This window comes from Triticum aestivum, chromosome 4B (assembly GCF_018294505.1).
Source record: "Triticum aestivum cultivar Chinese Spring chromosome 4B, IWGSC CS RefSeq v2.1, whole genome shotgun sequence".
Taxonomy (NCBI): Eukaryota; Viridiplantae; Streptophyta; class Magnoliopsida; order Poales; family Poaceae; genus Triticum; species Triticum aestivum.
Window position 1 is genome coordinate 85,679,965 of NC_057804.1, and position 26,087 is coordinate 85,706,051.

At 43.5% G+C, this 26,087-nt stretch overlaps 1 protein-coding gene and 1 long non-coding RNA gene across 2 annotated transcripts; one reads left to right on the forward strand and one right to left on the reverse strand.

Annotated features, from left to right (window-relative positions):
* Positions 1–437: 437 nt before the first annotated feature.
* LOC123091175 (uncharacterized) lies at positions 438–3,935 on the reverse strand. Its single transcript, XM_044512595.1, has 3 exons — positions 3,360–3,935; positions 3,068–3,255; positions 438–1,490 (listed from the first exon to the last, which is right to left on the reverse strand). The coding sequence occupies exons 1-3, from the start codon at positions 3,823–3,825 to the stop codon at positions 810–812; spliced, it is 1,335 nt and encodes a 444-aa protein (XP_044368530.1). The 5' UTR covers positions 3,826–3,935; the 3' UTR covers positions 438–809.
* A 1,372-nt stretch (positions 3,936–5,307) lies between these two features.
* On the forward strand, positions 5,308–6,732 carry LOC123094525 (uncharacterized). The gene is made up of 3 exons (XR_006445864.1): positions 5,308–5,449; positions 5,765–5,887; positions 6,654–6,732. It is a non-coding gene; the product is annotated as an uncharacterized lncRNA (long non-coding RNA).
* The last annotated feature ends 19,355 nt before the right edge of the window (positions 6,733–26,087 follow it).

Consider the following 26,087-nt stretch of genomic DNA (forward strand, 5'->3'; position numbering starts at 1 on the left):
CATTGTAAGCTGAAGTGCGGAACACAAACAACATCCCTGGACTTTAAACTTGCATCACTAACAGAACAGGAAGAGATGGAAGCACTCACTGTGAGACTGAATTCAGAGCTCCAGAAAGAAGACACACAGCAAATTACCCATGATGCATCAAAATCAATTTTGTTTCTACTTTTCAACATTGGACTGAGCGCATCCAGCGTTAAACTATGGATCAAGCTGCACCGGCCAAAGGCCAAACAATTTGTCACCTAAAGAACAAGAGAAAGACACAGCAATTTGTCACCTACAGAACAAGAGAAAGACGCTGACTGCTGCTGGAAAATGTGGTCCCTGCTTTGCCAAATTTCACCAAAATTCATCATGTTATTGCAGACTTGACCAAATTTTGGGACTGCATGGATGTTTGACAAGGTTTTAGGCATGCTATATATGTGATATGACATTAACTGTTTTTCTTTTTTTCACCAAAACATAAGAATAATCGAGTTCCCATCATCATTGTCAGGACACACGCTTGATCCAAGAATCAGAGTGTTGATCCAAACAACCACATGCACAAGTATGTGCTCTCTACACACTGTACAACATGTACAGGCACTGTTGCCACGGGGGAGACCTAGATTGGGAAACTGATCTTGGCGGCAGAGAGATAAGAGCAGAAGGTGAACTATCCTGCTGCAGTGGGCATTGATCATAGCAGATCCATGAGACCATACAGTGGACGGAACCCAAGTCCACATATACATATCGTTTCAAACCAGAAGCACAAAGTCGGTGATGACCAAGTTCGCCATTGATATCGTGCTACATTAGTCATCTTCCTCCAGGTCACTGAAAGATATATCCTCATCGTCGCCTACTATTGGAATGTGCGTGCTTCCTGGACCACCCGTGTCCTCTTCCAACCATTCATCCTCATCATCATCAGAGTCATCGTTATGGGCCTTCTGAATGACAACTCTTGATTGCTCGCTGAGGTCACTCAATGGCCATTTATGTTGATCTTCTTCCGATGGAGCACTGTCTACAAATGGTACACACTGCTCATTTGCTACAGCATCATCTGTAATTGAGTCGGGTGTTCTTTCTTCAATGCTAGGTTGTGAGAACTCAGTGGCATGTTCTTTAGAGGGAGTGTGAATGGTCTCTTCCATCCTTGATTGTGAGAACTTAGTGGCATCTCTTAATACCGGCATAAGCTGTACAGGCACGCCGCTGCTGATTTTATCTGAAGGAACAGCTCCAGCATCACTGACTGTATCTTTTGTTAGCGCTTCCAGAGGAATCGATTCAAATATACCATAATCTACATTGCACAAAGCTGTGGGCCTGCCGGAAGCATTTTGATCTTTTAATACGCTGACCACCTCTACGGGCATAGGTACAGTACCATCTGCATTCCTGAAAGTCAGAGCTACTGTGTCTTCGTTGCTCTCTAGCTTTGTGTGATGTTGCGAATTTTGTGACAACTTCTCTATAGCTTCCAAAATCTGTGCAGTAAAGAAAAGGGATATTAGAAATTCGCCACCAAAGCAATGTAATACCACCAACTTCTTTATTGTGCAATCATGAGCAAATTAAGCATCGGCCATCAGTCAATATATTTATTTCTCAAGCAAGCATATGAACACTAAAATGTCTTAATCTACTATTATGCATTAGTTTGAAAATTAGCACTTCTTGGTCTCATTATGAAAAGATAGTGTTCCAATATTTACAGAGCCTGTTTAGTATGCTAGCGAAATTTCCAAATAGCTAAATTTTGAAGCAAAATATTTGTGGCTAGCCAAGTTTTGGCACGGCAAATGTTGATAGCAAACCAAGAAGACTCCAAGTGACACAATATTAACTTGATGTCTAGTCGTGCACCTTCAGTGTCCAAAATTTCTCTTGATTCACTTTATATTCCATTCCAATACTTTGAAGCCATGAAAAAATATCACAAGGGAAGAAAACTAAAAGGTTGAAAGTAAGTACCCAGTACCATTTAATGAAACAAAACAACCAGTAGATAGAATAGATAAACTCGAATGCATCTGCTCATTTTAGACATGGAACAGAAGTGGACCACTGTATAACAATATAATTTAGAGACTCCGAACTGAACCTATTGAAATACAATAATACCTAAATTAGGCTAGCCACTCGATCACCATGTTAGAATTCAGTGGCAAGTAACTATTGCAATGAATCACTTTGTCCAAATTAGTAAATTCAGCTTAACAAGCCTATTTTGCTATGAAAATAGGCCATCAACTTTATATAAAAACTTTTCAACATCTAGAATACCAAATCATTGACATTAGATTCATCTTGAAATATATTTTCATACGGTATATACTTGGTATTGTAGATATAGATAACTTTCTCTATAAACTTGGTCAAAGTTTGTGAAATTGACTCTTAAGAGAACCAATGCGCGCAATATTATGGGACAGAGGGGGTAGTATTTAAAAAAAACCTGTTCAAGAATTCGTCCGATTAACCCCTACTCCTAGGGTCACCGAGTAGCCGATAAACCAATAAATCGTCCGATTAATTGATTAAATGGTCGATTAACTTGACGATTAGCCTATTAATCCCCTACTCGCTAGCCAACCGAGCAGTTACCAGTTAACGATTTCCTCAACAATGAAAAACGATTCACCATTTTTAGTTTTAACAGAATTCAGATGAAGAACGAACATGAGAACATGCGGTTGACACATTAACCTGTTATTAAGTTTAAGCTTTGGTAAAGGCTTGGTAAGCTTAGCTCCACAAAGAAGAGAAGCTCCAAATCAAGCAGATAAGCACAGAGTTTAAGAATCTTGTGAGACGTTGATTAGACAACCAAATGCCAACACAACAAAAGGTAACAACATAATTTCCCCAATGGCGTGTCACCGGGAACTTCCATGATTCCCAAATACAGCAGATACAAAATATATGCCCATAATAGTGGCCGCCTGACAAGTGACAACTAATCTGATTTCACATCAGATTTCCGGTCATATACACCCGTCGGCCAATAAATCATAAGTAAGCCATTGTGACCCAGATGAAGCATGAAATCAAGGGAAATCACCTGAGGAGTAGAAAGAAGCTCGGCTTCCTCCTTTGTGAGCTTAGGGTGCAGTAGCACAAAGTATATCTTCCAGAAGCAGCCCTCGCTCATGTGACTTGGGCAGAGTTCGATCCTCAGATCTGCCAGCTCCGGCGCCATGTTCTCGACGGCCAGCGCGTGGTCTTGCTGCGCATCACTAATGTCAAAATCTGCACTTAAACCAACAACACGGGAGAATCACAAATCAATCAAGATTACAAAGAAGTACTACTACGAAGATGAAAGGTCCTTAGAGGGAAACCAACGCACGAACCATCCGAGTCCGCGTCGTCGGGGAGAAGGGGGAAGTCCAGCCAGAGCTCGGGCCGCATGGCGGCGTCCCGCGCGAAGGCGATCACGTCCTCGGTAGCCCCGGCGGCCTCCGACCAGCCCCAGTATTCGTCCGGGTGCAGTAGAGAGGAGGCGTTCTTGGCGAGATCTGCCACGGCCTGGCGGCCCGGGAGCCGCGCGAGCCCCAGGCGGAAGCGTCCCGCAATCTCGGACGGGTTCAGCCCGCGGGGTGCACCGCCGCTTCCTGCGGGAGTGGGCGCCGCGAGGAAGGAGGCGAGGCCCTGGAACCGGTGGGCGAGGGCGTCAGTGAGCTCCGAGAGGTCCTCGCGGACGCCGCGAGGGGGTGAGCCCGGGCAGGTGGAGCCGGAGGCGCGGGGGTCTTCGCCGTCGGCCTCGGGGCTGTCGGGTGAGAGGAGGGAGTTGGCGATGGAGCGCGCGAGCCAAGACATTGCCGGCGGCCGCCGCGATCGCGACGGCGACGGCGGGAGTCGGTGACTTGGGTGGAGGGTGCGTGACTGATGGTGCGTCGTTGCCGTGCGCTGTCTGTTCACTGTCGGGTGGCGCCTACCCGCATCAGTATATAATAGGGACACGTCATCTAAAAAACCAGGGGCACGTTTTTTTTTTCAGAATCAAAAGCTTATGTTACTACCTCGGCATCATAATACTTGTCGTTGGGGCACTACTAGGAAAATGCTTATCTCTATTTCTAATGTCTCAGTTGGTAGGTCGCGTTCCGGGTTTTATTTTCGTCCCACCTCACCCGGTCTTTTTTTGTACTTTTTTGGTACTTCCTCCCACCATCCCTTCAGCCGCGAAAAACCAAGAAAAACCCCGCGATCGAGTCCCGCGCACGCCCAAACTCCCATCGTTATTAACTGAATCGAACGACAAAATACCTACGAAGAAAAACCAACGAAAAAAAACCCCTCGAGCTCCGACGGGTACGAGGCTCCCCTCGATCTAAAACAGCGCTAGGGTTTGCCCAGCCGCCACGCTCCGCGCTGCCGCCCAAGGCCCGCTCCGCCCCCACCGCTCCCCGCAATGCCGCTGCCGGTGGGCCGGCCGGCGAAGCCGCGCCGCGCCCAGGGACGGCAGCGGCGGGGCGGTTCCGTCTCCCTACCTCTTGCCAGAGCCACCACCCCACCATACGTAGATCTGGCCGGGAGCCCCGCCGCCGACGAGGGCCACACCGGCGATCTCGCGCAACCTACCTGCCTCTTGTTTCCTCTCCGTTCTCCTCCTTCTCTCTCCGACCCTTGTTCATCCGCGGTCGCCCGAGCTCGCCCCGACTCATGGCCCTCTCCTTCCGCCAACTCTGGTCCGTCGCCGGTCGTCTGTGGCGCGAGCGTCGCACCTCCTCCTCAACCTCCTCGATCCGCGATGCCCTGACTGCACTGCGCACGTGCGCCTCGCGAGCCATGGCCGCCTTTTGCCGAGCTGCGGGATCGACGTCTGACCGCCACCATGACCAGCCTCTTGCTAAGGTCCCGGTCGCAGTCTCGTGTGCCTTTGGACCTTGGGAGCGACTGGGTGATTATATGCCAGGTAATCTATTTTGCTGAATTTGTTCAGAAGGAAAATCCTTGAGGTACAACACTGACCCGCTTCCTTGCTGTCTCATCTGTTTTGGTTGAGCTAGACGCCAAAAGCAATATTGCAACACCATGCGTGAGGAACATGATTCTGCCAGTATTTAAGCATTATACTTGCTAACACTGAGAGCTTAATTATCTTTGATGCAACCAGTCCGTCCAAGCATCCAAATGTACGATTCATGTGCCTAGAATCAGTACTTTTGCATGTCTGATGCATGAAGAAATATCCAAATTCGGCCATTAATTTCCCTTTTAGTACTTACTAATGTTTTTTTATTGTTTTGGTTGATCCAGAGTTGATTTGGGATGTAGAGATTAAAGAACAGTAGGGCGTCAGGTTCAGAATTGCCTTGGTATCTTCCAGTGTGGGACGATGTTGATTGTCGGGATTTGAAGATAAGTGTGCCCCATCCCGTGGCTGAGCCTGTCGGTTTCGCACAGTGGCTGCACGACACCTCATGGACCCGATGTGAAGGTAGCATATACTATTCTACAGTGTTTGCCCTCTGAAATCTTAATTGTTGGTTGTACAGTTAGTGCTAAACTGCAGTAATCTACTGCACTTGCATCTGAATTTTACATTTAATAAGTTAATGCTTGAGAGTTAAGATAGATCAGTAATCTGGTTGGGGCTCTATCTTTGTGGCAATTTGGCAACCGTTGCTAGAGGTGATAAATCTGCAAGCATAAAGTCAATGTCCTGCTATGCCGCATAATTACAGTGCTTTCACATTATGGTAAATTTATTTCCTAAAAGTAAAATCTTTGTCGTGCCCAATTCATGGTGCAGGACAAGTAAGCCATCCACACGAAGTCGGCGGCAGCAAGGGTGTGGGGCGTCGGGAGGAGCATCTGGGTTGAAGGTTCTGGCCCTCGCCATTGAGACTACCGTGTTCGTCGCCGAGTACATCTGGTATGTACGCAACGAACCTCCCTAATGCAATGTCACTGCTGTTTATTTCATCTTTTGATTGCGGCAGACTATATTCCACTAATGCACATTAGGGAGTAGCTTTGGGATAGGGGCCAAACCTGCATATTTTGATCAATTATTTTTATTAGATTAGCAATGGGAGCTTACTGTTCAGTGAGGATTTTCCCCCTTAAAGTCATATTGTTAATATCCAAAAAAATTAATGGGTGGGTGGTGATGTCCCACTGCTTTGCCCCTTTAATTCCAGCACTTAAATAAGAATTGGAGGGCAGACGTTGCACAAATGGATCATGTGGCATTTACTACTGTTGTATTATCATATCTAGCATCTCTCTATAAAAAATAAATCTAGCATTAGTTTTGAACTTATGATGATGTAAGGTAAACACACAGGCATATCTTCGTCATAGTTGCATCCTTTATAGCAGAGATTTTGTTATGAAAAAATTATTTTGTTGATGGAAGTCTTTGTGCTTCTGTCACTTAGGACGTGAAGTTTTTGTAGACAATCTTAGAACGTGAAGTGGGATGCAACATCTATAGATCTACTGACACTGAAAGGTGGTTGTTAGTTACGTTCTGATTGTGCCAATCAATAATACACAATTGTTACTAGGGTTCGGCTACGGATGCCATCCATCAACTCATGTTTTAAAGTGTGCTTCTGAGATGCAATCCGATCTCTCTATCTTTCTCGCTGAGATGTAGAGGAGCTCGGTGTTTTAGGGTCTGGCTGTTGCTGCAGGGGAAGGTGGAGCTGCGAGGAAACAAGACAGGTGGACAATGCGACAGGAAGCAAGAATGAATTTCTAATCAATCTACTGTCTCCCTTGAGTCGGGGGGAACGTACCACGCACCACGTTGTGTTTATTGATCTGGAATCCTAGAGGATCACCGACCCTCATAATTCAGTATCGAGATGATCTCCTTAATTTCTCAAATGTGTTTTATTAAATTGGATTCCTGTAATTATCCTTGCTCTAATTTGATAGTTTTACCCTCCCGAGCATGTTGTGCTTCCATAAAAACATGAATATTTCTCAGCCATTTTATTGAAAATGTAGTCGTATGCTTTCACATTGACTCTGGATATTCTCCTAAACGAAGGTCAAGACCAATTGATTTTATCGGCAACAGGAGGCGCTTATCAGTCGCCATCAAGTGCCTCAACCAGTGCGGCGTCCAGGTACACACATTGCTTCATCTCCTGTGTTATCTGATCGTCTAGACAATATATCCATGGGTGACCCCTGTACTCACCTCATCTCCAGATTAGAACATAAGTGTCCGTAGGAGGGTAGGATCTAGGCAACTGCAGTATTGATTGTCCAGCTAGGCAACAAAGTCGATGGGGCAAATAACAAAATCTTCATATTAAGTTATATTCGAAAGTCAGTAGACTTTTCATGATTGCCAGTGGTAAAACAAGCATATATTTCTTTTGATTATTGACATAGCACAGCTTAGTAGAGTGGACCAACCAACATTGGGTTTGGGAGGTCATTTAATAGGAAACACTTCGCTGCAAGTTTCTTCACCATTGAACACAATTCATCACAAGACTTTATATTGTTGGCTGTCATGCATGTACGTTTGCAACTAAATAATTACAGGATGTTGTGTGCTTGTTCTATGTCCAGCAGTAAAGATGTTTGAAGTTTTGTACCAGTTTCCAATAGATCATTTCCTACAACAATATTTGTTTTGCAATCCAAACAAGTAAATGTCTTGTAAAGAAGTAGATGTTTATGCATATCAACACACCATTCAAGTTATTTACAGAATGATTTTCTTGGAGCGTTCATAATTTCACGTATGTTTACATCATTATTCATGTGTGGGTTGTATTGTGTTTTCTTTCGTGGGGTGCCGGATGCGCTACTGACGGTACTAGCATGTTTGGGCTGGTGAGACAGAGATGGTATGCGGAGTAAGAAGAGTGATTTAAGGGGAGAGAACAATGGATAAAGGAAATCACATTACTAATAGAATGGTAGGTAGAATCACGGTGATTCATACAAAAATTCACTTAATTTATCATATAACGAATCATATAATTTATCAGCTGCCTCAACGGCTCACACTTTTGCAAGTCTTCATATTTAGAAAATACGACTGAATTCGATAATTGGATCAAATGCAGTTATATGTGTTGTACTTGCTTTGGTTGAATCTGAAATTTTGTCAGAAACATAACAAACCACTTATAGATATATAAAGCATTGATCTGTGCAGAACTGAGAGATGTTGTGTTTTTACAGTTCTTACGCTGTCTGATTGAATTTTCTTATCCCACTTTTTCTTTCAGATGTCGCAGCAAAGAAAATGCTCTCAGCCTTGGACGATCCATTCACTCGATTCTTGAAACCATTACCTTTTCTGAAGCAAGACTAGCTAGCACCCACGGTGCCCTGGCAGGTGTAGGTTTATCCATTGGCTACCCGTTGGAGCATCACTTGCGGTGCTCTTTGTAATGTCACTTGGTGTGTTTTGTAGAAATGACTGTCTAGAGACATTTTATCTTGATAATTGACAACATAAGAGTGCAAAATATTTGACAGCAGATCGCTTATGGTAAGACCTAGCTATTATCAATAATTTTAGTCCATTAAATGCGGTCTTAGTGAAAGGGTGTTCCTTTATCATGGTTGAAGGTTGCATGACTTCTGCTAGGTGTTTTGATACTTTTCGGTCTCTACTTGAATGTTGCGTACCTAATTTTTTAGTGGCCAACAATCTTGCACTGATTCTTGCTAGGGGTCATCAAGGAAACTCAATAGATGGCTATTTCAGTGGAGATTATACCAGAGATGTTGTTTTGAAGTAAGCTCCTGCACACCATTCTTTTGTAGTTCTTTCAGAAGTAATGTTTCATTCTTTTACTTGAGACTAGAGTGGTTGATGCTCATTCATCTTAGTTTAATACAGAGTATATGCTAGGAGAGAAATATATACTTGAAACCCGATGAGGTCAATGATGTGGAGATTTTACCAGAGATGTTGTTTTCAAGTAAGATTTTGTGTGATATTATACCGATCGCTCCAGCACGCCACATTGTTGCTCCACGGCAAAGGCAGCGAGGTAATTTTTCTTTTCGCACTGATAAAATTTTCCTTTTCTTTTAGCCCACTCCTAGGTCTCTTCCGTTCATATTCTAATTACGCATGAAGAGCGGCGGTTTCGACGGCGACTGGCTGCCTGCTGCTTGCTTGTACGTGTGGAAGGCAGTTGTTCACGGCAGACCAGTGAGCGGCGGCGGGTGGGCGCGACCACATGATGGTTGGAAGGCAGGCTTCGTGGCGTTCAGCCTCGGCCACCATCGTACCACGATCTCGGCCCACCTGGAAAGTTGGATGAAGAGGTGGTGGACGGTGGGGACCAATCATTATAACTGCTGCTCCATTACTTCCGCTCCTCGAAAAGCTCCCTGAGCCCGACCAACAATGGGATCTTCCTCTGAGGTTCACGCTACTCCTTGTCCAGACTGATCCCGGAGAGGAGAACAAGCCTCCGAGCACGTGCTCGTCAACTCCATGCCGGCCGCTCCAAGCGCCTTTGCTCATGTCTTCGAGGCAGGCGCCGAGATAGCCTTTGCAGCGACCTGTGGTGTGTGGACTCTGCGGCGAGATGGGATTCAGAATCCTTTTCCGTGGTGACATAACCCTGCCACCACTCATATGCCATTGCATATAAGTGAATCTGTTTTATAGAAATCAATCTTGCACGTTGGTTAGCTCTGTAATTTCTTTTATTCTGTAGCAGACTGAGTTGCTCACAGCCTATTTGCTGGAACGCCAACGAGGAGTCAATTTTCCATCTCCACAAATATTCTTGGTCTCTTCAAATTAATTGCTTCTTAATCCAACTACCATTTTTCAAGATTAGTTCGTTTATATAATATTTATTTTTTTACCAGTGTTGATCAAGTAGGTTATTATTGTGAGGAATCAGCAGTAGGATGCACATGTATTTGTTTCTTGCCACTGGTTGCAAAAGCCTAAAAAATGATATGTTTTATTCACCTCTTAACAGTAATACGAGTATTTTGTTTATTTCCTACTCCCTTTTAGTGATTACTGATTAGTCACTCTTAAAGGTGAATGCATGTGTATAATAGGTGTGTCATGGCTGCATTTTGCGGGCCCTGACTACTGAAAAGTAATCCCCTTTGGATGATTTGTATTTTTTTTCTGGAATTTGTAATTAGATAGCACATCCAAGGAAGGAAGGAGATTGAGGTCGGCACCTCCTGAAGGCATGCATGCTCTTCACCGAGAGAGGGAAGGGTATCTTTTTCTTGGGTTGCGGTTTCCACCTTGTTGTTGGGTGAGGTGAGTCATGATTTCTCTCCTCCCGCTTCATTTTTTAGAGATACTGAACTATAATTTCTGTTTTGTGCTCATGAATTGCATACTTGGAGGTTTATTTGATTTAGAGATACCACACACACGCGCGCACACACACACACCACACACACACACACACACACACACATGCACACGCACGCACGCGCACACGCACCCACACGCACACACACACACATGCACACGCACGCACGCGCACACACGCACCCACACACACACACACACACACACACACTTATGATCTATAAGAGAAGCTGCAATTTTGGCAGTAGATGCGCGATAAAGTAGTGGTTGGTGTTGGGTTTAATCAATTATCAAATGTTTTGCCAATAACAGAAAATTACCTTCCTCGTAAATTTATTGTCTCTCTGTTTCATGGTCCAGCTGATTCGTTGTTTGTCAGCGCTCTTGTGGATAATCAAACATGGGGTGCATGGCAAAATTAGGACAGGCTGAAGGCAGCAAATTCCGCGTCGGTCGTGCACTGTGAGGAGAAGACATTGTCTTTGTATAAGTGCCCCTACAATCATCTCTTTACATCAGAGATAAGGCCTTCATGTAATTTGTGATGATCTTTTTAGCATTCTTAATTGATGACATTTCTAAAGGGAGATGATCCTCAGCATTTCATAGTTATTTTTTGTACTATTGTAATCTCAAATTTCACATTCGAACTTAACTTGTTACCAAATAATTTTGGAACAAAATTTTACTTTTACCTGCCCTCCACAGAACCAAAGGTTCACGAGGACTTTTGTTGCTCTGATGCTTCTTCGATGACCATCTCGCCGTTCGCCCTTGCAGATAGATATGGCCGCATAAATCACACCGATGGATCCAGTCCTTCGCTAGGTCCAACCTACCCCGCACCAGCCTCAAGCACGTGAGACACTGTTACCTTGTGTTCTAACTGGTTACCACAATCAAATCCATTTTTGCCCAGTTAAATTAGTTAGCTCATTTTGTTGATAACTGAGTTGCATTGGTAATATATACTGAACTGTCTTTGGCATTCTATTTTGCAATATATTCTACTCCCTTCGTCCCATAATGTAAGACGTTTTTTGACACTGGTGTAGTGTCAAAAAACGTCTTACATTATTGGACGGAGAGAGTAATTGTCAGGATTTTTGCTACATTTTTGGTGTAGATTTTAGGGACATTAATGTAGTGCTAATGCCTTCCGTGCAGGTTATTCAGTCAACGCATATTCTGTCTTTTGGCATGTGTATGCTTGCTGTTGTGCTCATGTTGTAATCATGACCTGTATAACTGCATTGTTACTGAGAAGATGTGAATATTAACTTAGGGATCGGAGCTGAAGCTCTAGCCGATAGCAAAGATATGAAGTCTGTGCTCTGTCTTATGTTTGCAAGTATATTGATGTAACTTCACATCTTGCCCCCGTATTGGGCAGATGCTTCAGAATGGAGTCACTCCTATGTGTACTGCCACTGTAATCACACAACATGAATTTTTCGTTTTTGTGATCAGAAATTTTGCCAAGAAACTTGTTGGATTAACTACGATTTTGTCCTATTTACTACTAGCATTTATTCTTATCTCTCAACATATTCTTGCCCCTATCTAGGACAGTCGGAAGAAGAGAGCTTCGATTGGGAAACAACGTGTTGAAGCAATACCTCTTGTTGAACCACCCAAAACCAAAGAAGCCTCTTAGATTGCGAGAGGCCTGTTGTGTTTAGTAAGAAACTTGGCGTAAAATATCCAAAATATCAGGAACACTATGTATTGGGCAGACCTGAAATACTAATATAAGTGTATCCAATTTTTCCTACAATTCCCTTCCTCGCCCATGGACGTGGACCACGTCTCTGGCTTTGCAAGTGCAAGGCTCCAAGCTAGGCGTTATTTTTCATAAAGTTTCTATCGATTTCTAATCAAAATATTTCTATTAGCGTAACCCTACCTGGCGACCTCCATCAGCCGGAGGCATTCCTGGAGTCAAGGCAAGCATGTTGACCAATTGACGTAAATGTGCAATGTAAATTTACCTCGGCGCTTTGTTTTTGAATCTGATGGGCGTTGTCTGATACGTCTCCTCCGCATCATAAATTTATGTAGGATTAGATTAATGTTAAAAGACCCGTAGCAACGCACGGGCATTGTACTAGTAGATAGAAGTTTACCAGTAGCGCGTTTTTATGACCCCACGCTACTAGTATTTTCTAGTAGTGCTGGGTAGAAAACACGCTACTACTAATAACATATAACAGCAGCGTTTGTTTGCTTGGGCCGCAGGGCAAAAACAGTAGCCCACTTAGTTGTAGCGTTTGTTCTGAAAGGACGCTACAGCTGGTGGGCTTAGCAGTAGCGCGGGCCTCTAACCAGCGCTACTACTATAGGAAAAGAAAACCGGCCCGAACGCCCCCACACCACTTCACTCTCACAATCGATCCCCTCCGCCAGACGCCGCCGCCGCGGTTAGGGTTCGTCCCCGGCCGCCTCACCCCCGTCGATGGTGCCGTGCGCCGCCACCACGCGCGGTCGCCTCTCGCCTCCTCCGACGCTCCAGCCCCGTAAGTCCCCCTCTAGATCTCATCCTCCCTGCGCGCGCCACACTAGCTAGGCTCCAATCGATTTGCCGCGGCGGCTCGCCATGTTTTGGGATTTAGGGATTGCACGGTGGCTCCGTGCTTCGATGCATGGCTCCAATCGATTTGCTGCGGTGGCTCGCCACTCCCCTTGCTGGCCCTACGCGGCGCTCCGCCCTCTCTGTTAATTAGTATCACATATGGATTAATAGGATTAGTATCACATATGGATTAATATGATTAGTATCACATATGCATCTCTAGATCCTAGTGTTAATTAGTATCACATATCATCTTATATGTTACTAGATCTTAGGATTTGGCATGCACACTTGAAGTGTTGTTCGTATATGCAGTGTGCTGGCCTTTCATGTTTCCTCGCGTGATTGGGGAGAGAGTAGAGAGAGGGGTTAGGTGAGAGAAGTAGAGGATTTTGTTGCTAACCGAAACTTAGGAGAGAGTAGAGAGAAGTAGCTAGAGAAGTAAAGGCTTTTAGCACATATAATTGAAACTTGGGTTTCAATTCTTGGCTGCTGCCCCTGGAGGAGTGGTGGCGGCGGCGGTGCCTAGTGTTCTAGGGTTTAGAGAGGGGGCGTCCATGTCGTGCCTTTTCCGGAGAGGAGCCACGGGCGGCGTCGGTTGCCGTGTCCCGTTTCATGTAGATGAGGGTTTCAATTCTTGGCTACTACCACTAGCTTCTTTGTTGATGCATATAAAGATATGACCAAGAAGCCCTCACTGTTATGTGGCTTTATGGAAAAATCAAAGCTTGATTCGATACTCTTTCAGGTTTACTTTTGGATGTGGGAATAGATAAAGTGTTCCCTTGGACTGAACTTTATGTTTACTTTTTAGTTGTTATTTTGCTTGCCATGTGAACTCTAGCTATGAAAACTTTATGTTTACTTTTTGGATCGTTAATCCTTTAATCATATTGCTTTAGGGAAATGGCGCCACCACCACCACCACCATGTCGACGGTGCAAGTCAAGGTGCACCAGCAGCCTTGCAACTGGCATGCTGTTTGGCATCTACTTCGAGTCTAGTTTTCTTCATGCGGCGGTAATAAATTATATGAAACTAGTAACTACTATTTTGTTTTTAGTGTTATTGGCATTAATGCATCATGTATATATCATTTTGCTTTTTGTACACATATCGTCCCATGCAATCTGAGGTCAGAATTCAACAATCTGACTGGAGACTCTATGACCTTTGAGGCTCCTGGGGGCCCCTACACTATGGAGATCGAGAAAGGACGAAAGATGACGCGGGTGGGAGGAGATGGATGGGTCCGTTTCATCGACAACATGCGTATCACCGGTGGTGAGTTGATCAGCTTCTCCTTCAGAGCTAAAAGATCCAAGCTGGCCGTGATTTATGTCAACAAAGCAGAAGATTATGAGGATGATGACGACCCACTCGGTGATGCCATCGTAGCTCAAAGAATGAAGTTGAGCGAGGAGGAGGTGTGCAACCTATGGGACATCATTCCACCATGTGCTGACTTCGTCGGGGTGCCATTCGTGACCCGCCTGACAAGTACCATGGTTGATCGGCATATCATGGTATGTTGCATTTACTGTAGTTTTTTGAGTAATTTGATGATATGCTTTATTGTTATACTTAGTGTAGAGTCCGATGATATATATGCTTAGTGCATCTTATATGCTTTATTATTATACTTAGTGTAGAGTCCGATGATATATATGCTTAGTGAATCTTATATGCTTAGTGAATCTTATATGCTTTATTGTTATACTTAGTGTAGAGTCCGATGATATATATGCTTAGTGAATCTTATATGCTTTATTGTTATACTTAGTGTAGAGTCCAATGGTATATATACTTAGTGTAGAGTCTGATGATATATATGCTTCGTGTAGAATGTGTGAGGCTACTTATTAATTGATATGTTTTTCTTATTCAGAAATTGCCAAAGAGCCTATCTGAGAGTTGTGGTATCAAGCCTGATGAAGAAGGCTCTGCTGGAATACGCCTTATCGCAAGGGGCTCCGTCACCACTTGTGCGTACGACATGGACACGGACGGTCGCACACACTTCAACTCGGTTGGGTGGAAGAGCTTCCTCGTCGGCAAGAATCTTCATGTTGGACAGGCAATCCTAATTACTATCAGGAACACCCACCGCCCAGACTTGAGGATGATGGTCATCATCGACATCATCTAGAACTACATATGCATGCGTGTGGCTGTTGAACCATATATATGCTAGTATGACTACCTAGTAGACTTATCAACTATGATCTATCCATGCATTGTTGACTACTATATGAGTTTGTGAGATTGTGTGGTTATATTAAATGTGGTACTATCATTAATGTTTGTGAGATGGTTCTGTGAACTTAGTTTATTTGCACTAGACTTGTCTTGATTTCCATGAATATTGCACCTGACTACTTTTTTTATTTTTTATTTCTATTTGCCTAGTTGTAGCGTGAGGAGAAAATAGGGCACTGCTACTACGTGATGATAGTAGTAGCGCTGGTGGAGGAAGCAGCGCTACTAATAAGTATTTTAGCTGCAGCGCTTGTTTAGAAACGCGCTACTATTAAATAATAGCTGTAGCGCCCTAGCGGTAGCGTGGATGCCCGTGCTACTGGTATGTAAAAAACCAGCGCCACTAGTAAGCTTTTCTCAAGTAGTGGGGAACTTATACTAGTTTTCTCCAACGACAAGTATTGTGATGCAGATGAAGTATTAAGAATGCGGGATTACATTCATTCGATACACAAGCCCTAAAGAAGGATGGGACATAATTTATCGAAAGACAACACCTTCTAGAGGAATTACATTGTTAGCTCTCGCACCTAGAAGCTAAACCTCATGTGGAAAAAATCCCCAACCTTTAGCCCACGCGTCGCAGACGACTCGGGTTGTGGCGGCGGCCGCCCAACTCCTCCCCCCCCCCCCGCGTGCACCGGACGGAGCTGCAAGGGCAAAGCTCCTCATGGTGGATGGCGCGGGGCTCTCCTTCCCTTCGCGCCTGGATCGATGTGACGGGGGAGTTCATCTAGGACGGAGCGTCGGGCTCGCGTGAGGCGCGGCGTGGGGCTCGGCCACGACGGCACGCGCATGGCGCTGCGGCGGCGGTGCTGCTTTCTCGAGGCGGCTTGGTGGCTGCATGGGACAGGCGGGGCGTGCCCAGGGTAGCGGCAGCGGCGTGGTAGATGTAAGGTAATTATCCCCAAGGTTAATGCTAGAACAATTTGCATTATTACTTAAGAGCTCATTATCTAAGCAGGCAAAGGAATTTGTAGAACCTTTATTTTTACCTCTTGGGATCTCTAAATCCTCCTTCTGCTTCAATTCTCGAGATTTGACCAAAGCAGGTTCCCCATCTCTTTTGATTATGTCACTCATCTTGGTAGCCTCCACAGGCCCCCACTTTTTGATCCCGCAGGTTTCTCTTTTGTCTTGAGGGCAGCAGTCTTGACTATAGTTTGAGTTTCAGCAGCATCAAACATGGGTAACAATTGCTCACCAAAATTTTCAGTAGGTTTTTTCTTCACCACTTCCAGATAGCTCTTGTTCAGTGGAGCCCCCTGAATTTTTCAAAAAATAGACCTCTCTAAAATAGCTTCATGCTTAGGAGTACTGTGGGTCTGCATATTCTTAGATCTGGATCCTCTAGGAGCAGTAGAGGGCCTTGGGGTGTTAATGCTCTTATTAGTCACTTTCTCATTCTCGGTCTTCATTTCTTCCCCCAACAGGTCATCATCATTGTTGGCATTTTTATCATCTAACAGTTTGTTACTAGCAGGGTCAGAGGGGTTCTCAGAGTTGGAACTATCATTAATATCTTCCTCAACTTCAAACCTCAGCAAATACAACTCATGATGATTTTCCACTACCCTATCAGCAGGAATCTTGCTTGGATCTCTAACAGCCACCTGAATTCTCAACTTCTCATAAATGCTTCTGAAAATCATGTGCCAATCCACATTGACCAACACACCCAAAATGGTAGCAACTTGAGCAATGACACTCCAGTTGATCCACTGAAAGGATCGAGAAGAGGTGTCTAGAGGGGGGTGATTAGACACTTCATGCCAAAAGTTGCAGTTTTTAATTTCTTTAAGTTTAAGTGGATTTTTGGCACAAGTTTAACAATCACAATACATATCAAGCAAGCATGCAAAGAGTATATGAGCAGCGGAAAGTAAAGCATGCAACTTGCAAGAATGTAAAGGGATGGGATTTGAGAAATCAAACGCAATTGGAGACACAGATGTTTTTGTCGTGGTTCCGATAAGTGGTGTTATCGTACATCCATGTTGATGGAGACTTCAACCCATGAAGGGTAACGGCTGCTAGAGTCCACGGAGGGCTCCACACAAGAAGGGTCCACGAAGAAGCAACCTTGTCTATCCCACCATGGCCGTCGCCCACGAAGGACTTGCCTCACTAGCGGTAGATCTTCACGAAGTAGGCGATCTCCTTGCCCTTACAAACTCCTTTGTTCAACTCCACAATCTTGTCAGAGGCTCCCAAGTGACACCTAGCCAATCTAGGAGACACCATTCTCCAAGAAGTAACAAATGGTGTGTTGATGATGAACTCCTTGCTCTTGTGCTTCAAATGATAGTCTCCCCAACACTCAACTCTCTCTCACAGGATTTGGATCTGGTGGAAAGAAGATTTGAGTGTAAAGCAACTTGGGGAAGGCTAGAGATCAAGATTCATATGGTAGGAATGGAATATCTTGGGCTCAACACATGAGTAGGTAGTTCTCTCTCAGAAATAGTAATTTGGAAGTGTAGGTTCGTTCTGATGGCTCTCTCCATGAATGAAGAGGAGGTGGAGGGGTATATATAGCCTCCACACAAAATCTAACCTTTACACACAATTTACCAAACTCGGTGGGACCGATTCAACAGACTCGGTCAGACCGATTCAGTAAACCTAGTGACCGTTAGGATTTTCGGTGGGACCGATATGCAACTCGGTAGGACCGATATGGTTAGGGTTAGGGCATAACGTAATCTCGGTGAGACCGATTACACAAACTCGGTGAGACCGATTTTGGTAATTAGCTAACCAGAGAGTTGGTCAGGCAAACTCGGTGGGACCGATTACTCAAACTCGTTGGGACCGATTTTGGTAATAAGTTAACCAGAGAGTTTGCATTGTAATCCCGGTAGTACCGATTACACAAACTCGGTGAGACCGATTTTGGTAATGGACATACATAGAGAGATTGCAATCCCATCTCGGTGAGACCGAGATCCCTATCGGTGAAACCGATTTGCCTAGGGTTTGTGGCAGTGGCTATGACATCTGAACTCGGTGGCGCCGGATAGAAAGAATCAGTTTGGCCGAGTTTGACTTTAGGTTTAGGTCATATGTGTGGAAGTGGGAAAGTAGTTGAGGGTTTTGGAGCATATCACTAAGCACTGTGGAGCAAGAAACTCATTAAGCAACACCTCATCCCTTCTTGATAGTATTGGCTTTTCCTATAGACTCAATGTGATCTTGGATCACTAAAATATAAAATGAAGAGTCTTGAGCTTGAAGCTTGAGCCAATCCTTTGTCCTTAGCATCTTGAAGGAGTTCCCACATCTTTTAGTCCATGCCACTCCATTGTTGAACTTATCTAAAACATACTAGATAAAAGTGTTAGTCCAACAAGAGATATGTTGACATTAATTACCAAAACCACCTAGGGAGCACTTGTTCTTTCAATCTCCCCCTTTTTGGTAATTGATGACAACATACATCAAAGCTTTAGATAAAGATATAAAGAATAGCAAGTAAAGCTTTGGAAAGACGTGTAACAAGCATAGGCTCCCCCTACATGTATGCAATCATGTGAATATAGAATATAGAAGCATGTGAGAGCATAACCATGACAGAGTAGGCAATGTGTTACATGTATCTTGGCCATATGCATAAGAGCAAAGAATATTAAAAAAAATGCCTTCATGCCCATGAGTCCTTCTTGCAAACAGTATGTACATCGGCAAGAATTCCTCGTACACATGATTGTGACGCATATACTTACCTTGTAGTCTTGAGTTGGCTTAGGATGGAATGAACCTGCATAAACAAGGTTAGATAACACAGATACATCTACTAGCCAGAGCAAACAGAAGAAACCACAAGAATACCAAGACTGGGATGACATGTAGAGAGTGAGTACTAAGTACCACATTGGATTAGACATGTCCCCAAGAGTAAAGATATACAATGAATTTAAATGATTTCTTTCCCTTAGATGTCTTGCTCCCCCTGAATCTAGCATGGGATACTGGGAGAAGATAGGGAATAGAAAAATCAGAGCTGAAAGATATAAATGAACAGAGCTAATGCAAACTAATGCAAATAAGCACATATGAACATGTCTTTTCCCCTCAATAAGACATGTGGCATCTCTCCTCTTGAACACCAAGCATCTGGGATCCTTGAGAAATACTTTCTACTTGAGTATTCTCTCCCCCTGGAGATCTCTTTCTCCCCCTAAGGAGGTGATACTCTCCCTCTCTGATGTGATCTCTCTAAGTGATAAGCTTTGATGTGATCTCTCTCTCCCCCTTTGACATCAATTTCCAAGAAGGGTTTAATCCTTGAGTCACAGCACAAAGCATTTATATAAATGTGATGCTTGTAGAGGATAAGATTCATTGAGTGGAGCTGGATCAGAAGAAACATAGAATAAGTGGCAAACTGTTTTTCCTGTTGTGAAATCAGTGGCACCGAGTGGTATGCTTCGGTTGTACCGAAAGGATTGGGTTGGACTGAAAACAACAAATCGGTGAAACCGAGTTCATCGCAGAGAAAACACTTGTCACCTCAGCTCACTAGACTAGTAGGATCTCACATAGATTTGCAAGGAATTTTCTGAATGATATGCAATGAATTGCATGCAGAAAATGCAGAGCAACCAAAAAGAAATCTAGATGAAGTTTTTTTGAAAGGGGAAACAAATATGCATGAGACAAATGAAAAAACACAGAGATGAACACAAGAGAACTTCATCTAGAGATGGTCGGGGACAAAGTTACCTATGTTATAGTATATTGACTTAGGAGTCAAGTGAGATCACTTGATCATAGGTCATACTCATCGTTTAAGCTCAAAATGGGGTTACCATTTTTCGTTTAAGCATCTTGATGTATTCACATCTTATCGAGTTGCTTTAGCTCATGATTTGGAGTAGAGCTTCTCTAAGATGGAATAACATACCTTGGTTGGTGGTGTAGAACATGTAGTTGAACTTGTGTGGGTTGCTTAAGGTTGATGTAGCTCATCACGAGTTGGGAGCACCACTTGGAATTTGAGTCCATCTACCTACATGGGTTAGTTCTTGCAAGGAAAAGCACTTGTGTATCCAAAAATGACAATCAAGAAGCTCAACATAGAATTGTCAAAGGATATGTTTGAATGGTTCGGTGCTTCCTTGTCTTCAACCACCATAGTGTAGAAACTTGGTGATGTAGAGATTGCTCAAGATGTGAGTAGATTACAATCTCATGAAATTTGATTCAACCAAGTACCTACATGGGTTATATAACATGCAAGATACAAATATATCCAAGACATAAGATTTTCATCATAAGAGAAATATCAAGGATTAGTCATAAGCTCATGTCTTGCATGTATTCAATGGAGTTTCTACTCCAAGTTTGAAGCATCAATGATGTTTAATTCACCTCTTAACCTGCAAAACACTTTCTCATTGAGAGGTTTAGTGAATATATCCGTTAATTGCTTTTCGGTGCGAACATGCTTAAGATTAATGTCACCCTTAGCAACATGATCTCGAATGAAATGATGACAAACTTCAATATGCTTAGTTAGAGAATGTTGTACGGGATTATGGCCAATTTTGATAGCACTTTCATTGTCACAAAGCAATGGAACATGTTTCACATATATCCCATAATCTTTAAGAGTTTGGGTCATCCAAAGTAATTGAGCACAACATGAACCAGCGGCAATGTACTCCGCTTCGGCGGTGGATTAGGATACCGAGTTTTGTTTCTTGGAGGACCAAGACACAAGAGATCTACCAAGAAATTGACAAGTACCCGAAGTGGAATTTCTATCAACCTTGTCTCCGGCATAGTCCGAGTCGGAGTAGACAACAAGATCGAAAGAGGCCCTCTTGGGATACCAAATGCCAAAATTTGGTGTATGGATTAAGTATCTCACTATCCTTTTCACGGCCTTAAGATGACATTCTTTAGGAGCAACTTGATATCGTGCACACATACACACAGTTAGCATGATATCGGGACGTGAAGCACATAGATATAACTATGAACCAATCATAGAGCGATAGACCTTTTGATCAACCGGTTCACCATCTTTGGTCAAGTCAAGATGTCCACTAGTAGGCATGGGTGTAGACATACCTTTGCATTCTTGCATATTGAACTTCTTGAATAAGTCCTTGGTGTACTTCGTTTGATAAACAAAAGTACTTTCCTTAGTTTGCTTGATTTGCAACCCAAGAAAGAATTTGAGTTCACTCATCATAGACATCTCAAACTTCTCCGACATTAGCTTCCCAAACTTTTCACTAAAATGAGGGTTAGTTGAACCAAATATAATATCATCAACATAGATTTGGCACACAAATAGTTCTCCATTAACCCTTTTAGTAAAAAGTGTGGAATCAATTTTCCCAATTTCAAAGCCTTTTTCAATAAGGAACTTGGTCAAGCATTTATACCACGCTCTAGGAGCTTGTTTAAGACCATAAAGGGCTTTGTGAAGTTTGTAAACATGATTTGGTTTCTTAGGATTGACAAAGCTGGGAGGTTGCTTAACATAAACTTCCTCCTCTATTTCACCATTTAGAAAAGCACTTTTAATGTCCATTTGGTACAAGGTGATATCATGATGATTAGCATAGGCAAGTAAGATGCGAATGGACTCAAGTCTAGCAACGGGAGCATAAGTCTCACCATAGTCCATACCTTCGACTTGTGTGTAGCCTTGGGCGACGAGACGTGCTTTGTTGCGAACTACTTGTCCATCTTCATCTTGCTTGTTGTGAAACACCCATTTGGTACCGATGATGTTGTGGTTGTTGTCGGGCTTCTCAACCAATGTCCAAACTTGGTTCTCTCAAAGTTGTGTAGCTCTTCATGCATAGCATTTATCCAATCCGGATCTTCCAATGCTTCTTCGACCTTCATAGGTTCAATGCTAGAGATGAAAGAATAGTTTTCACAAAAGTTAGCTAAACGAGTTTTAGAGCGAGTGATTCTCCCGGTTTGAATATCATTGTAGATTTGCTCGACGGGATGGTCTTTAGCAATTCTTGCTCGAACTCGTGAAAGCTTTTGCTTGGTTCTTGGTTGAACTTCTTCTTCATCTTGTTCTTCTTCTTGGCCTTCTTCATTGTTGGCGTTGTCGTTCTCTTGTCGTGGTGGAGAAGGAGGTTGTTGACGTTCATCTTGATGCACTTCCTCGTTTTCTTCATCTTGGTGTGTCCCACTTGTGGATGCTTCCGTATCAACTCTTGGTTCACCTTGTCGTGAAGTAGAAGCTTCCACTTGGACGGACGAGGTACTCTCCTTCACCTCCGTTGGACGGACCTTGCCAATAGACAAGTCTTGGATTGCTTCCGAAGGATCTTTGTCTCCTACATCAATTGGCAATTGCTCTACTTGCGAGCCGTTAGATTCATCAAACTTCACATCTACCGTCTCTTCAACCTTTCGGGTGAAATTGTTGTAGACACGGTAAGTGTGAGAGTTTGAGCCATAACCTAGTAGGAAACCTTCATGAGACTTAGGAGCAAATTTAGAACGACGATGCTTATCAAGAATGTAGCACTTTGAGCCGAATACTCGAAAGTATCCAACTTGGGGTTTGTTACCGGTGAGGAGCTCGTATGCCGTCTTGCCGAGTAGCTTGTGAAGATACAAGCGATTTGTTGCATGACAAGCTGTCTCAACCGCTTCTGCCCAAAAGTGCTTCGGTGTCTTGTACTCATCAAGCATCGTTCTCGCCATTTCGATGAGCGTCCGGTTCTTCCTCTCAACAACTCCATTTTGTTGAGGTGTGTACGTAGCCGAGAACTCGTGTGAAATCCCTTCTTCGTCAAGAAAGGTGTCCACATTTGCTTTCTTGAACTCCGTTCCGTTGTCGCTGCGAACCTTCTTGATCTTCACTTCAAATTGATTTTGGGCCTTCCTAGCGAAGTTTTTGAAGATCTTTTGGACCTGCGATTTATCATCGAGAAAGAACACCCACGTAAATCTTGAAAAATCATCAACTATAACTAGACCAAAAGAATTTCCACCGAGACTCTTGTAAGAGTTGGGACCAAAAAGATCCATGTGAAGTAGCTCGAGTGGCCTCCTTGTGGTCATGATGTTCTTCACGGGATGCCTTCCTCCAACCTGTTTACCTGCCTGACAAGCACTGCAAAGTCTATCCTTATGAAATATGACATCGTTAACTCCAAGGATATGATTTCCTTTAATAAGCTTGTCAAGGTTTCTCATGCCAACGTGACCTAATCGTCTATGCCATAACCAACCTTTTGAGGATTTAGCAATGAAGCAAGTTTTAGGTTGAGCCTTTTTAGTGAAATCAACAATGTATACATCACCTCTACGCACACTGGTAAAGACCATTTTATGATTATCTCTACGAAACACTTGGCAATCTACCTCAGTAAATAGGACATTGAAACCGAAATCAGCAAGTCTAGATACTGAAAGTAAGTTGTAGCCAAGAGATTCAACGAGCATGACATTTTGTATGGAGCTATCATGTGATATGGCCACCTTACCGAGGCCAACCACCTTACCCTTTGAGTTGTCACCGAAAGTGACATACTTTCGAGGACTATCATTTTCAGCAAGCTCACGAAACATGTCTTTATCTCCGGTCATGTGATCGGTACATCCACTGTCAAGAACCCATTCCTTTCCTCCTGCCATATATCCCCGAAGATTTGCCATAAGACCAAAGTGTCTCATTGCATCATCAAGATCGAAGTCACTATCATCATCCTCATCATAGTATCCATGTTCAACATCGTCATGTGGTGGATCAAATCCTAGAGAGGGTGATTCGTTAGAGTGAGTTTGACAATGATCTTGCTTATGAATTTTTATAGCTTCGGAAATAATATCACTAACAATTCCAACATCTCCTTTGGCACGCATAAGGTTTGTAAGTTCAAATAGACGATCACCAAACATAGGATCACTAGTATTCATCTTACTCAAAGCAATAGACTTATGGAGAATTTCATATAGATTTTTCAAGGAATAATTTGGAAAGCGTTCCTCAAGAAATTTCCATATAGTGTAGGCACACTTAAGAGTAGATAAACATCCAATCAAGTTTCTAGGCAATCCTCTAATAATAAGTTCGGCAGTTCTAAGATTCCTAGTCATGTCAATTGACTCATAGAGAGTAGGATGCATAGGATCAACATGAGGTACACAAGGGCTAGCAATGTACTTGTTAAAATGATATTGATTGAAAATTACAAGCATCTCATGTTTTCACTCATGAAAATACTCTCCATCAAGAATAGGCACTCTGTGTCTAAGACTCCCCAAAGTAGACTCATCCATCTTCCTCCAAAGGTGATTAAACCAAGTCAATGGAGACCAAAGCTCTGATACCGCTTGTAGGACCTTGAGAAGAGGTGTCTAGAGTGGGGGGGGGGTGATTAGACACTAAGTACTAAAGTAGAAGTTTTTTAACTTCATTAAGTTTAAGTGGAGTTTAGGCACAAGTTTAACATTCACAACATATAGCAAGCAAGCATGCAAAGAGTATATGAGCAGCGGAAAGTAAAGCATGCAACTTGTAAGAATGTAAAGGGAAGGATTTTGGAGGATTCAAACACAATTGGAGACACAGATGTTTTTGGCGTGGTTCCGATAGGTGGTGCTGTCGTACATCCACGTTGATGGAGACTTCAACCTACGAAGGGTAACAGTTGCGCGAGTCCACGGAGGGCTCCACCCATGAAGGGTCCACGAAGAAGCAACCTTGTCTATCCCACCATGGCCGTCGCCCACGAAGGACTTGCCTCACTAGCGGTAGATCTTCACAAAGTAGGCAATCTCCTTGGCCTTACAAACTCCTTGGTTCAACTCCACAATCTTGTCGGAGGCTCCCAAGTGACACCTAGCCAATCTAGGAGACACCACTCTCCAAGAAGTAACAAATGGTGCGTTGATGATGAACTCCTTGCTCTTGTGCTTCAAATGATAGTCTCCCCAACACTCAACTCTCTCTCATAGGATTTGGATCTGGTGGAAAGAAGATTTGAGTGGAAAGCAACTTGGGGAAGGCTAGAGATCAAGATTCATATGGTAGGAATGGAATATCTTGGCCTCAACACATGAGTAGGTAGTTCTCTCTCAGAAATAGTAAGTTGGAAGTGTAGGTTCGTTCTGATGGCTCTCTCCACGAATGAATAGGAGGTGGAGGGGTATATAGAGCCTCCACACAAAATCTAACTGTTACACACAATTTACCAAACTTGGTGGGACCGATTCAACAGACTCGGTCGGACTGATTCAGTAAACCTAGTGACCGTTAGGATTTTTGGTGGGACCGATATGCAACTCGGTAGGACTTATATGGTTAGGGTTAGGGCATAACGTAATCTCGGTGAGACCGATTACACAAACTCGGTGAGACCGATTTTGGTAATTAGCTAACCAGAGAGTTGGACGGGCAAACTCGGTGGGACCGATTACTCAAACTCGGTGGGACCGATTTTGGTAATAAGTTAACCAGAGAGTTTACATTGTAATCCCGGTAGTACCGATTACACAAACTCGGTGAGACCGATTTTGGTAATGGACATACACAGAGAGATTGCAATCCCATCTCGGTGAGACCGAGATCCCTATCGGCGAAACCGATTTGCCTAGGGTTTGTGGCAGTGGCTATGACATCTGAACTCGGTGGCGCCGGATAGAAAGAATCGGTATGGCCGAGTTTGACTTTAGGTTTAGGTCATAGGTGTGGAAGTTGGAAAGTAGTTGAGGGTTTAGGAGCATATCACTAAGCACTGTGGAGCAAGAAACTCATTAAGCAACACCTCATCCCTTCTTGATAGTATTGGCTTTTCCTATAGACTCAATGTGATCTTGGATCACTAAAATATAAAATGAAGAGTCTTGAGCTTGAAGCTTGAGCCAATCCTTTGTCCTTAGAATCTTGAAGGAGTTCCCACATCTTTTAGTCCATGCCACTCCATTGTTGAACTTATCTGAAACATACTAGATAAAAGTGTTAGTCCA